We start from the raw sequence: 13,145 nt of genomic DNA on the forward strand, positions 1-13,145 counted from the left end.
ATGTGCTCCAAATAAGCCCAAGTCATGATTTATTTAGATGATTCATTTATATTTATTCCTAAAAGAAAATATTGTTTTCCAAGAATTAAAAACAGCAATATGTATTCAGTAACATGTTCAATATTAAAAAATTAGTCAAAATCTGAACAAAATCTTAAAGGTCTAACTTCAGATGTAACCCTATTTGTAATCATCAACATTTTCATGAGTAGGGGAGAACTAGCTTGGTAGTCACACTTTTTACTTTCCTTTGAATTCCTCATGAATCGTATACTGAATATATTCCCTTTTAATTTGTAATGAAAGCCTCAAGTGTCAGGTAGGAATAGAGTGGTCTTAGATATGGGCTGTCAAATATGTCTTGTGCACTTGTGACAACCATCCCCATCGTGTGGTTGGCAGTCACACTATGGGGTTGGTTGTCCCTGTTATTATGTCTTAAACATTATTTTAAAAGCTTAGTTTCACTGAAATACAACAACCTAACACAAAAATAATTTCTATAAGTGCATGTTTTGTTCTAGTATGACCCTTGTTTGTCTTTCTGACAAAGTTCCAGGTCATTTTGCTATCTTAAAAGAAAGAAAGAACTAGATCACACTAGCTACGTATATACCAACATGTGACAACCAACCCCAAAGAGAATGTGACAAGCATCCCCAACTGGGATTATTTGCTACCAGCAAAGCTAACAACCACATGTTTTGGTGTAGCCAAGAAAAAAACCTAACTATCTCTCTCTCTTCATACTTTTGAATGGTAATGATTGTTTTTATTATAAACTCACTATGTAAAAGCCCAGAAGAGAAACACTGAAGAGTTGGACATTTTCACATGAAAAAGACTAAACGTCCTCTCACCTCAATGTCAAGCAGTTTACTCCAAAAATTATCTCTGAAGTAACATCTCACCTAAATTCTGAAATATTCAATGCCAAAACATTTTAACAGCGCCCTCTTGGGACCGAGACCTGATGAATGTGACAACCAACCCCGTTCTCCCCTAACTATAATTTAACATTGTTTCTAGTAACTGTAACGGATTATAGTTACATTTATTTTTTAATTAAATTACGCAACGTTACATGTAACTACTTACTCCCCATAAATTACGTAACGTTACATGTAACTACTTGCTCCCAATGCTTCCCCCAATTTTAATTCAGAGTACAAGATATCTGCCATTTCTATGAGATAATGTCTTGAAAATAACTAGCCTACAAAAGCCTCCATTACATTGAAATAAACGTCAAAAATGTGCTGTTCAGTTCATTCATCTTAATACAACAAAAACAGATTTAATTTGGGTTTAGTTTTACTTGTTTAACTGCAAGCGTGTTATTTTTCAGTTTAAATTTCAAGCTTTTTTTTTTGAAAGTCCGTTTTACCAATAGTACATGAATGCGTCCTTTGCTTGAAGCGAGCGAAAGGAGGATCTTGTGTGGGTGGGACGTGTGAGAGCAGCTGTAGGTCAACGCCTTGTCTTCTTGTCGGCCTTGCACAGACTTCATTGTCTTCAACACAGGTAAGCTGTAGATGTCCGTCTTTCAGTCCGTCATATTTCACTCATATTTCGAGGTGTTTTGGGGTATTAGACTTGGCGCAGTGTGAGAGGCGGTTGGTGCGCTGCCTGCAGGGTGTGCCCGCACCAAGTTCATGCAAGTTAACTGTTTAGCCTACTACTCTGCTTCCTGAATCACTTTTTTAGTTTTTTGATTCATGTTTCATTTCAGTTATCCTGGTCATTGAATAGTCAGGTGTTAACAGATTTGAGAAACACAGTTAGGTGCAATGATAACTTTACAGATTGCATATTGATGTAAATGTTTTTTCCCAGTCTCCTTATAACGCACAATAAGTTACTACTATTGTTCAATTCCCATGTGAGTATTTTCCGTCATTGTTTGAGATCCACCTAATTGCTTTCAATGATAAAAGTAAATAATGCGTTTCAAAGTGTAAGAAGAGCAAATTTGACAAGGTTGTATAAATGACTGAGATGTTCCAGGTACTGAAATACAACGTATGCATTATTATATAAGTATTAATGAGTCTGAGTACACCGTGTTACTGCTGTGGTTAATACCTGAAGATATTTACCTGAGGAATAACTCATAGCTTACTAATGTTTCTGTTTTGTTTGTACTGAAAATGATTTAATTGTATTTATACCATTTGTGCTTCAGCAACAGTATTTGCTTTGTCTTTATTGGTAGTTTGTGGTCCATACACACAGCTGTGTATTTACATCACAAACCACTCAGGTTTGTCTGTAGACCACGCAGATACTATATTTGATTAGTAAATGTCTCCACTGACTTCAAGGGCATAGTGTTAAAGAATGTGTCTGATTTGTAATGCAAACTTTCATTGTGCTTGAATTTGTGTATCCATTGGACATACACTTTATATACCACTTCATTGTTGATTGCTTGTTAAATGAATAGCTCTTTTTTTAACTAAGTGGAGTTTGACAGATATATGATAACTCCAAGTCATCATATATCACAGACAGGAAAACAAGAAGGTCTGAAACCCCAATGCACTTATTTACAGTGGAGTGATTACAGGTGTGTCCAAACAAACCAAAAACTATCTTAATCAGATTAGCTTCTAGGATGCCTGCAGACATGGGACACAGGAGAGCCTCTGGCCAAATGTGTGTGACGGAAACCCTCTCTGAGATGATGAAGTGCATACAATATTGATCACAAGTTAATGAGGGTCACTTTTAAACCTGAGACAATTTACTGCCCTTCAACCTGATGCCACATTTCCTTTCCTCATCCAAGTGAATAGGTCCTTGTGAACTTTTAGATACATAACTACCACTGTTTATTTGTTCTTTTACAGTTTTGTTCATCTCCAGCTTGAAAACCCACACTCTTACTACAATGGCAGCGGTAAGTCTCCTGATATCTGCTTCACGACCCGTTACATTTACATTTATTTGCATTATTAGTAGGAAACTGAAGTATATTGCTGTTCTTGGTTTTGAATAGGGCTGGACAGCAATTACCTTTTGATGATTTGTCATCTTTTATTTGAATTATATTGTATTGAGATGGTACTGCTTTGCTTTTGCAACCAGGAATAGGAGTTACGTCTTGAGTCTGTTTTTAAATACAAAACATAAACAAATTGTACAGAAAGGTTATACTTTATGTTGATGTGATTCAGAGCATTAACACAATCCCCCAACCCTAGTGGCAGGAATGATTTTTAATAGTTTTATAAACATCTGCAGTCGATATCTGAAAAAAGAGACATTTGGATCTCTTTAACTTTTTTCAGCATTTTGAAATGACAAAATATACCTGCTGTTGACCAATGAATAGATAAATGTGGTGTGTTGCATACTTGCCTTAAACCTTTGAATATTCACTATTATTTAATATTTACACATGTTTTAAGACATAAAAATACTGTACTTTAAATAATAATTTGAGTCATATGCTTTTCTGACTAAAACAAAATTCTTTATTTATTTTCTTTATATGCATATTCTCCTCCCACACTGAAAAAGACTTACTCTATGAACATGCAACTTTATTCAATTTCAAAAGATTCACTGACACAAGTACTTTTCTACATTACCCACTGGACCTTGATTTTCATGCTTGTATGTGCATGTCTTAAATTTGAATATAAGGTGTGCACAGAGAAACTTCCCATTTTAGCAGATAAGTGTGAAAACAGATCTCTAAATTCTGCACATGCATCACTGCACAGTGAAGCTCAAACATCCAAGTGTTGTTACAATGAGCTAAAGACACTCTTGAGTGGAGTGGTCATTGGTGTGTGCTTATTTTTATTTCTGTTGAAAAGATATGTGGATATAAGTTTGCCATTCGAACTTCTTTCTAACCAGATCGGAAACCGTGGAACAGTGACTGAGGCGGCTGGTTTCGATGCAGACGCAGACGCCCAGAGGCTCAGAGGAGCCATGAAGGGAGCTGGTGAGTGATCCAGTCCTTATTCTCCAGAAACCATCATTGCCCAAATATATGTTTGACCGTGTTGTTAAAACTAGGTCTCCATGGAAAAAAAATGTAATTATGCTCTTTTTCTGCCTCTCTCCTCCTTTCTAGGAAAGTTTGAAACCTAAAATGCTCAGTGCTTGTGTTTTTTTCCTCCTGTCCATTCATTCTCCTGAGTGTGCCGCTGTACTTTGCCTCATCTTTACACATTGCGTTGTAAAGCTTTCTATTCACTGAGATAGCGAGAGAAATTAATCTTGACTTGGCTGACACAAAAGTAGTAAACTAATCTCATTATGGGTTGCACTGCTCTTAAAACATGTTAGCAGGTATGTGTCACTCAGAGCTACATCCTAACAAACATTCAACATTCGAGTCTGTAACAAACACAGTTTTCTCCCTTATCACCAAATTTATAGTGTGGAATGTTGATGCTGTTAGAGTTTGCTGTCATAATCATCTTCTCCTGACTCTAGTTTGAACTCTATTGCAAACACATGGTTTCCATGTCAATACTTACAAACAATTCAGGATCATCTCCATGGTTGCAGTGCTAAACATTCTGGCTGAATCCTTGTGCTTCATTTGTGCTCCAAGGATAGAAATACAGGATCCTTTAGACATTAGCAGTGTGTGTGTAAAGAGATTCAATATTGCAATATTTTCTTTCAGGCACTGATGAGGCAGCTCTCATTGACGTACTAACACATCGTACCATTGCCCAGAGGCAGCGTATCAAAGAGGCCTACAAACAATCAGTGGGGAAGGTGAGAGTTTCTGACCGAGTTGTACTCTAAGGCAGCCAACTGTCATCTTCTTCACTTTGGGTGAGGTTTTACTGTGATAAAGTGCTGATAATGTGCAAGTTAACCATTAACTGTAAAGCAGAAGTGATTACTATCTGCAAACAAACTGGGACAGAGAGGACCTTGTAATATGTGGGAAGCATGAACCTTCCCTTCCATGAAAAAAACAAAAAAGTATACTGAACCCACAGAGGTATGCTGTTGCCCACTGACTCTTTCTTTGTTCCATTAATATGTGGATCAATATATTATCTAAAAGGGAAGTCTGGTATGTTTATTGTATTGACATAATGAGATACTGAACAGCACACCATGCAGTGTTGGGTATGAGATCAATAAAGTTATCTGGAAGTTTCCACCGAGGAAGCTCCTGAAAAAGCACAGCTTGTGTGTTGAATCCTCACAGACAGAAAGAGTGAGTCATGTTGCACACGGCAACGCCCACGTGTGGTCACACAGGCTAGTTGTTCACAATCCATAAACCACACCCTCTAGCGGAGACAGCAGTCCTAATGTGTGAAGTCATGAATCCACGTTGGCAGCACAAGACCTGAACATAAAGCCATTACTAACTGGTTTTAATGTGAAAAGATAATTACCTTGCATTAAAGATGGAATTCTTGATGAAGCACTGTGACTGACTGTTGGTTTTCTTGTTAACCCATCTGTTCCTGTCCACCCTGCAGGACCTTGCAGACGATTTGTCCTCGGAGCTGAGTGGGAACTTCAGGACTGTCGTTCTAGGTCTGCTGATGTTGGCACCTGTGTATGATGCCTACGAGCTGAGAACCGCAATTAAGGTTCAGAGTTACTCATTTACTTGTTCTGTCTTTTTAGGATAAGTTTGGCGATATTCTATATTTTTCTAATTTTTGACAAATCCCATGAAAGACCAACAATGAAGCAAAGAAAAAGCCTGAGATAGCCTGTTCCTCTGTGCCATAGATCTCCATTGTTGTACAAAAATTGTAAAAAAAACAAAAACGGGTGACGTCATTATGATGAACATGGGCATTATACTTTATTTTCATTTGTGAACCACACATACTGCTTCTGTACTGTAAGTACTGTAATAGTATCAAATCTGTGGCAGAAAATAATCCTCAGCAAATGCATTATTTACTTATGACTGAGATAAATTTACTATAAACTACAGTGCCTAGCTGTTTCCGAAATGTATTTATATAGCCTTTACTTTAAAATGTCTTTTGTATGTTTTTGGTAACATGTCTTTAGTAGCAATGAATGCAGATAGGGTAGGGAAATCGTAAAATGTTGAAAGAGCAAGATTTTTGACAAAAATTAAAATATAGAATATAGTTAACTTAACCTTCTAAGTTACTTTTCCTTAAATCCATAAACTTATCCAACTCTCCTTTTATGGTTGTATATTGTTTTAACACATATCCATTTTTATGGACTGATCACAGGGGGCTGGAACAGAGGAAGCTTGCCTCATCGATATTCTCGCTTCAAGGTCAAATGCTGAAATCCAAACCATCAATGCGTTCTATAAGAAAGGTAAGTGTGTCACTTCTATGAATAGAATTCCTGACCTCAGTTCACAGTATGTCTCCATGTCCAGTGGTGCCTGCTGTATGGGTTGTGTATGATATCTGATATTGTGCATCAGTGACCAAGCCTCTGTTCTTTTGTTCTAGATGCAATGACATCCATTATTAGAAAACAGTGAATGTTATAAATTATTCATGAAAGGCATTCCTGCTCTGTTTGTGGCAGTTTATTGTTTGCTTATTTGTTCTTCTGTGCTTCAAGCGCTTTTTAAATGGCTTTGTCTTTCACCACGTGAAAATTAACTGTTAAACTGTATTGCTTACATGTATGCTTTGTGCCTATTATACTGGCATAACTGGTGAGGTTAACACAATATAATGTTAATGTTACTGTAACTACTTGTACTACATTCAACTGTAAATATTTCCATGCCAAACGTAATTCATTTTTCTCAACTCATATTTTTTGCTGCTTAGAAGTCTTTATTTTTGATATTAACATTGAAGCACATAACCTTTTAGCTTCTTTGAGTTCATTGTTTTTGGTTTACTTGAATCTGAGAATCTCTCATCAACCCTTGTTGGCAGATGTTCCCAGAAAAGCTCAGCTAAACTCACTGAGCGCTACCTGCCCAGCATTAAATGGCAGATAGAAAAAGTTGGTTGGTGACATGTTAGCTGCAACAAGGAGATGAAGTTTGGTGGCTGTTTTTGTGGCTAAAAATCAATCAATGCAGCTATAACTGAACTGAGTAGCTATTAGACTCCATGCTCAATTTTAAAAAATTGTTTATCTTCTTATTTATGGCAGAACATGGTAAGAGCCTTGAAGATGATGTGTGTGGAGACACATCTGGAATGTTTCAGAGAGTTTTGGTCTCTTTACTTACGGTGAGCAAACGTCAACCCACATTTTATGCAATCTATGCAATCTTCATTCTTGTTTATTTATTATACTAATGCACTTTGAAGTCACGTTCATATTTATTCTTCTTTATTCTTTATCTTTGCACTAAATGTCACCTGATTTGTATTGTTTGATGTACTGTTGTTGTGTTATATGTGCCTTGTAAGGTGACCTTGAGTGCTTTGAAAGGCGCCTTTAAATAAAATGCATTATTATTATTATTATTATTATTATTTTCTCTATCCCAATTTGATACATCTTTATTTATTTTAATGGTAATACATATAAAACTGTATTGTTAAAGAATATAAGTCGAATAATAGAGTTTACATATTTACACCCTTATTTCTTAGTGGAAAATGTCAACACTATATGAGATCAATTTTCTTGTCGGTTTGCAAGGATTTAACTATTTTTTATTTCTGTTGGACATGAACTAACAGTTGTAAAGTGTCAGTAGGAACCATTTGAATATACTGTACATAATTTGTTTAGGGAAGGGGAACCAGTGGTCACTTCTTCATCATAAAAACATTTGGTTTTGTTATGCCAACATACTTTAATCATTTACTGGTTTTCCTTTAATGTGTCCTCTGCGTTGCAGGCGGGACGGGATGATAGTGACAGCGTGAACGAGGCCCAAGCTGCGCAAGATGCTAAGGTAAGGGTTCAGGTCTTAAGTTTAAAGTACTATAAAAACCGGTGTAGAAGAGACATTTTAAATGTGATTTTTTTTTATTCAAAAGTGGGGTGCATCTTATACACCGGTGTGTCCTATACAGGAGTAAGATAGGTTGGATCTGGATATGATTAAAGGTCTTTAAAAATCCGTCAACACTAAGAACAATAACTATAACAATAACTATGAAGATAATATAACGATGTGAGTGTCCACACTTATGAATTTTAACGTCCTCTAAACAGCGGTGTCAAGCATGCGGTGCCCGTCCCAGCTGTGTCGGCAGCTAATGAAAATAGATATTGATGACCCGTTAAAGCTGTATGTTGTACAGAAAAATAAGAAATGAAACCAGATGGGTTCGCCAGCGGGTACTAATTCAGTGTGTTGATTAAAAGTATTTCAGGACACTAGTTCAAGACAGCAGCAGATATTGGTGCGAGATATGCCAAAGGGCACAGATGAGCAACCTTTATTGAGCTGTGGCAGAGACACACAGTATGAGCACAGATCTGAAGCCTAAAAGATTCACTAACTTTGTTGTTTTCCCACTGGATGTAACAGAGGATGATGCTTTGTTTGACTCTGGGACTGACACAGAGTCCGAGTACAGTGAACCTTCAATGACTCAGGTGCAATATTTGCGGACAGCAACAGCTCTGATGAAGCGATTTTGGGACTTGAGTAAGCACACAGCTACAGACTGTATCAAATACTGTATGTAAGGTTACTGTGCTCTTTTAAAAGGTTGAATTGAAATTCATCGGCCAACCCAAACCCCGTCTGAGTTAATATACCGGTTCAGTTCAGTTATGCAAATCATTACCGGACCATTAATCATTAAACCGACACCATGTGTTTTGATTGTGTTTCAAATAAGGCAAGGCAAGGCAAGGCAGCTTTATTTATATAGCACATTTCATACAGTTTTGCAGTATAAACATATGTGTTTATGAATGAATAACTACTGGTGTATTCAAATAAACTAGTCTTAAATAGAGAACAATGTTTTTCCCAGTATGACACGTCCCAAAATAGACTGCATCTTATACACCAGTGCAACTTATACACCAATTTTACGGTATATGTTTAGGTTTTGACTCCCAGCATGATTTTTTTATTTAAATGTTTGTCGTTGCAGGAAATCTATGAGGCTGGTGAGGCTCGATGGGGCACAGATGAAGTGAAATTTCTCACTGTGCTTTGTGTGAGGAACCGAAATCATCTGTTGCGAGGTATTCTTACAACATATCCGCAGACATCATCACTCAATATCCTTTTGTTTATTAGTGTTGTGTGTCATGTGAAATTACTTCCTTTAATCCTCTTTTGGATAGGTCATATAGAACATGAGGGAGATTTACTTACCCCTTGTAGTTTTAGGAACAAAATATTGAATTAATGAAGTGTGTAGTGTCATAAAACAAAAAAAAAAAAAACTTTTTGAAACAGTGGCACAACAGTTCATTATTATCCATCTCCACGTTAATCATATTATGTCCTCCTTTAGTGTTCGAGGAATATCAGAAGATTTCTGGAAGAGACATTGAGGACAGCATTAAGCGGGAGATGTCTGGTTGTCTGGAGGATGTCTTCCTGGCCATAGGTTTGCCTCTTCTATGACTTGTTGGTAATTTATAGAGATTCAGCCTTGTTAATGAAATCTGCTAACATTTCAATTCTGGTTCCCATAACTCAAACTTTATAGATGGAAACGAAAAGAAGACATTTTACTGCCAGTTTACAAAGTGGTCTGTGGGAAATTTTGTGCAGAAACACACTGCATTGACTGCTTTTAAACCAAAGTGGTCACCAAGATGAGGAACTCTTATGCCTCAGGAAACACATATTTATACTTTTGTACATTGAGCCATGAAACATCTTGTATGGCGGTCCGAAATAATAAGAACAATTCAGTTGATTAGAGTTATCTGCATCTAATGTTGTGAAACTGGTGCCCATCTTCTGTTGAAATGTGTCATAGAGGTGATACAACTCCAAGGTCATTTTTGCACCTGCAGTTAGTGGTGGTGTATTCCTTATGTTGTGAATGTTGCCTAAGGGGCTTATCTCTAGACATGTACAGTTTGTACATTATACAGTTGTATGTAGTCAAGTACAGATAAAAGAGACATTGGACTATACAGTGCCACAGCTTAAAAAGAAACTATAAGAATTAAAGTGCAAAAGTGCTAAGTGCTGAAATGCCTGTGTATTTATTGCACATTGCACTATTGCACTAAGATTTAGCATTAGAGTTTAGCAGCTTGATGGAGGCTGGAACAAATGACACTTTCAAGCAGTTTGATTTGCAATTTGGCACACAGAGTTGTCTTCTTGATGGCAGAGGTTTATATTCAGAGGAGAGGAGATGTTGAGAGTCTGTAATGAGTTTTGTTTATTTCATGACTGCCTGCTCGTACAAGCTCTGTATGGGCTCGTATTCTTTCTTCACTATTACCTTCAAAGCCATTTTGTCCATGCTGTCAAGCCATGCTGTAATTCCACATCTAATGAGGCTCTCCATGATTGCCATACTGACTCAATTGCCTTGCCTTGAAACAAAGTCTGAAACACTGCTGCAGTCTATTGCACGGGTTACCTATATGTTTTCCAGTAAGGAAGGTTGTCTATGCGGACACTTAAGAATTTATATGAGGTTACCTAAATATTTGTCTGGTTTTTGATGACCACTGGCTCATGGTCAGTCACTTGTATCGGTTTAAGGACCATCTCCTGTACTTTGGTCAATTTTAGATGAGATGATTGGTGTCACACTACTTGATGAAAGAGTCTGTCTCGTTGTGGTACACTGAACAATCCATGTCCTTGTGGAGAAAGTTCAAAATTGAAGTATCATCAGAAAATGTATTATATAATTACTCGGGTGTACTTTCCTGCAGACATTAAGGTACAATGTAAAGAGTACAGGTGATACCCCACAACCTTGTGGGACCCTTGTATTGTTGTGTTTGGTCTCTGACAGTGTCCTATTAACCTTCAATTGTTGTGTCCGATTAGTAAAAAAGAATAATTAAAAAAAGAATAAATGAATAGGCTTTTGTTTTCTCAAGATGCTTAGAGATAATGTGCGAAATACTGAGGAGGACATATTCAGTGCTATGCTCATGCTTAAATTGCTATATATCTAACATTGGCTCTACCCCCTTCTTGAGCAGCAACACTATTCACAGTGTGGAACAGGGTGTTTTAGGCACTGGTTTTATGATTGACTTCTTCAACAAAGCTGGGGCAGTGTGAGTCATGTCAATTCCTCTGCACAGCTTTTGCACAGCTTTTGGCAGTCTGTTATAGGCAGTGGACTTAATAGTGCATAACCAACTTGAAAGACATTGAACACTAGGTAGGTCCACTTCCAGCCAGCAGGTGGCACCAGTGTTGTCACATTCATGAGAGAAGTTTTGTGATTCAAACCTCGAGTTAAAGTCATTCAGCTTGTTTGATTTTTGTTGTTCATCCATGGTGATCATTTTTATCTTTTTTAAGTGTTTGAGGTTTGAAAGCTCTGTTGCATCATTTGCCTGTGTTGCATTTTTAAGTCCTGTCATCTTGTTACTTCTAAAGGCTTGCTTTTTTATATTTATGCAGTCTTTAATTTCTTTTGTAACATATGTTTTATTGTTAGGACAGACAACAACATTTCATGTAATCGGTTATGATAACAATAGCCTCATCAAGCTCTAGTGGAAATATGGACTGTACACATAAACACCCTCCCTCTTATTGCCCTCTTACATTCAGTCTGTTTATGTTTGCTTGATTTGAAAACAAATTTATATAAGGGAATTAGGTTGATCATGTTATGGTCTGAGTTGGAGAGGGGGGGGCTTTGAATTTGCAGAATACGCACTCTTAATGTTGCCATATCATTTATCTAATTTATCTAAGATCATGCATTGCAGTTATGTATTAAAAGCATTACTTTTAATGTGGTGGGATTTGCTTTTGCTTTACAGTGAAATGCCTAAGGGACCGTCCAGCGTTCTTCGCAGAACGGTTATACAAATCAATGAAGGTAAATATTTCATGCTTGTAATGGAGCTTCTACACTGCAATATGTAGCCACATTCTTGTTTTTTTCTGATGCTAAACTTGTCATAGTATTGAGTAAATACACATTATTTCCATCTGCTGTCTGTTTCTCTGTCCATGTGTGCCATCTACATTTAGAGATCAAGGCACAAACCACAAATATAAACACTACTAATATGTTTTAATGTGGTTCATTGGTTATGAATACACACAATTACAGTAGAAACATCAGCTCACACACGCTCTCTCGTCAGGGGCTGGGAACCACCGACAGTGTCCTCATCAGAATTATGGTTGCCAGGGCTGAGATTGACATGCTGGACATCAAAGCACAGTTCCTGAAGATATATGGCAAGACTCTCCACTCCTTCATCAAGGTGAGGCAATAAAAGCTGGGGGCGGAGAAATACTGTAGTCAGCAAAAGCTTTGCAATACATCAGCCGGGATATAATCATAATTGCAGTTCTTTATTTAATGGCTTAATGCATTTTTTATTTTTACTGCATACGCTTCATTTGAGTAGCTAACGTCCTATCCATGCAGAGTAATATTATCTGTTTTTTCAAAAGTCTTGGAGTCTAAAAATATCACAGTGTTATTAGTTTGGCTTCATGGTCCTTTTAAATCTCACAGATTATTTTCTATTTACATAGGGAGACACATCTGGTGACTACCGCAAAATCCTGCTGGAGCTGTGTGGAGGAGAATAAAAGAACGATCAGAACAATATCCACCTTTTCATTCAGCAAACCATGTTATTGGCTTTCCTCTTTTGATGAATATACTGTCCTGTGTCTTACCATTTTCTTTTCCGTAGCTTTAACATTTCACTGATTGACAAACAATGCTTGTTTAACTGTTTGTAATGCTAATTAAACCAAAGAGCAGCAACCTTTTACACCTGTCTGTGTTTTTGTTATTGATCCAGTATTAAGGATCAATTAGTGGTATTAGTTAGAAAGAGATATATGCTTCTCACATCTTTTAGAACGTCCAGGATGAATGTTATTGGCCCCCAGGCTCCAGTCTTGTTACAGTGCAATATTTTCATCACTGTCTACTCATTGAAGTCAATTTGTTTAATTGGTTGCTATTCCTCATTTGTTGAGTCAGCCCTGCATCGTGTGACTCAATTACATTAACGGGATGCTAGCTTGATTTGGGAGGCAGTAAAATGTTCTCTAATCAAGTTGAGGAGGATGTCCC

At 37.1% G+C, this 13,145-nt stretch overlaps 1 protein-coding gene across 2 annotated transcripts; it reads left to right on the forward strand.

Moving 5' to 3' along the window:
• Window positions 1-1,432: 1,432 nt before the first annotated feature.
• Window positions 1,433-12,835, forward strand: anxa4 (annexin A4). Of its 2 annotated transcripts, none has more exons than XM_053340431.1 (13): window positions 1,433-1,524; window positions 2,853-2,902; window positions 3,871-3,958; window positions 4,652-4,746; window positions 5,472-5,585; window positions 6,216-6,306; window positions 7,111-7,190; window positions 7,811-7,867; window positions 9,027-9,120; window positions 9,396-9,491; window positions 11,863-11,921; window positions 12,193-12,315; window positions 12,593-12,835. In XM_053340431.1, exons 2-13 carry the CDS (start codon window positions 2,894-2,896, stop codon window positions 12,647-12,649), a joined length of 963 nt encoding a protein of 320 aa, XP_053196406.1. In that variant the 5' UTR covers window positions 1,433-1,524; window positions 2,853-2,893; the 3' UTR covers window positions 12,650-12,835. The 2 variants fall into 2 exon arrangements, with proteins under 2 accessions (XP_053196406.1, XP_053196407.1); XM_053340432.1 differs by lacking the exon at window positions 1,433-1,524 and adding an exon at window positions 1,558-1,657.
• The last annotated feature ends 310 nt before the right edge of the window (window positions 12,836-13,145 follow it).

Source organism: Scomber japonicus, chromosome 19 (genome assembly GCF_027409825.1).
Source record: "Scomber japonicus isolate fScoJap1 chromosome 19, fScoJap1.pri, whole genome shotgun sequence".
NCBI lineage: Eukaryota > Metazoa > Chordata > Actinopteri > Scombriformes > Scombridae > Scomber > Scomber japonicus.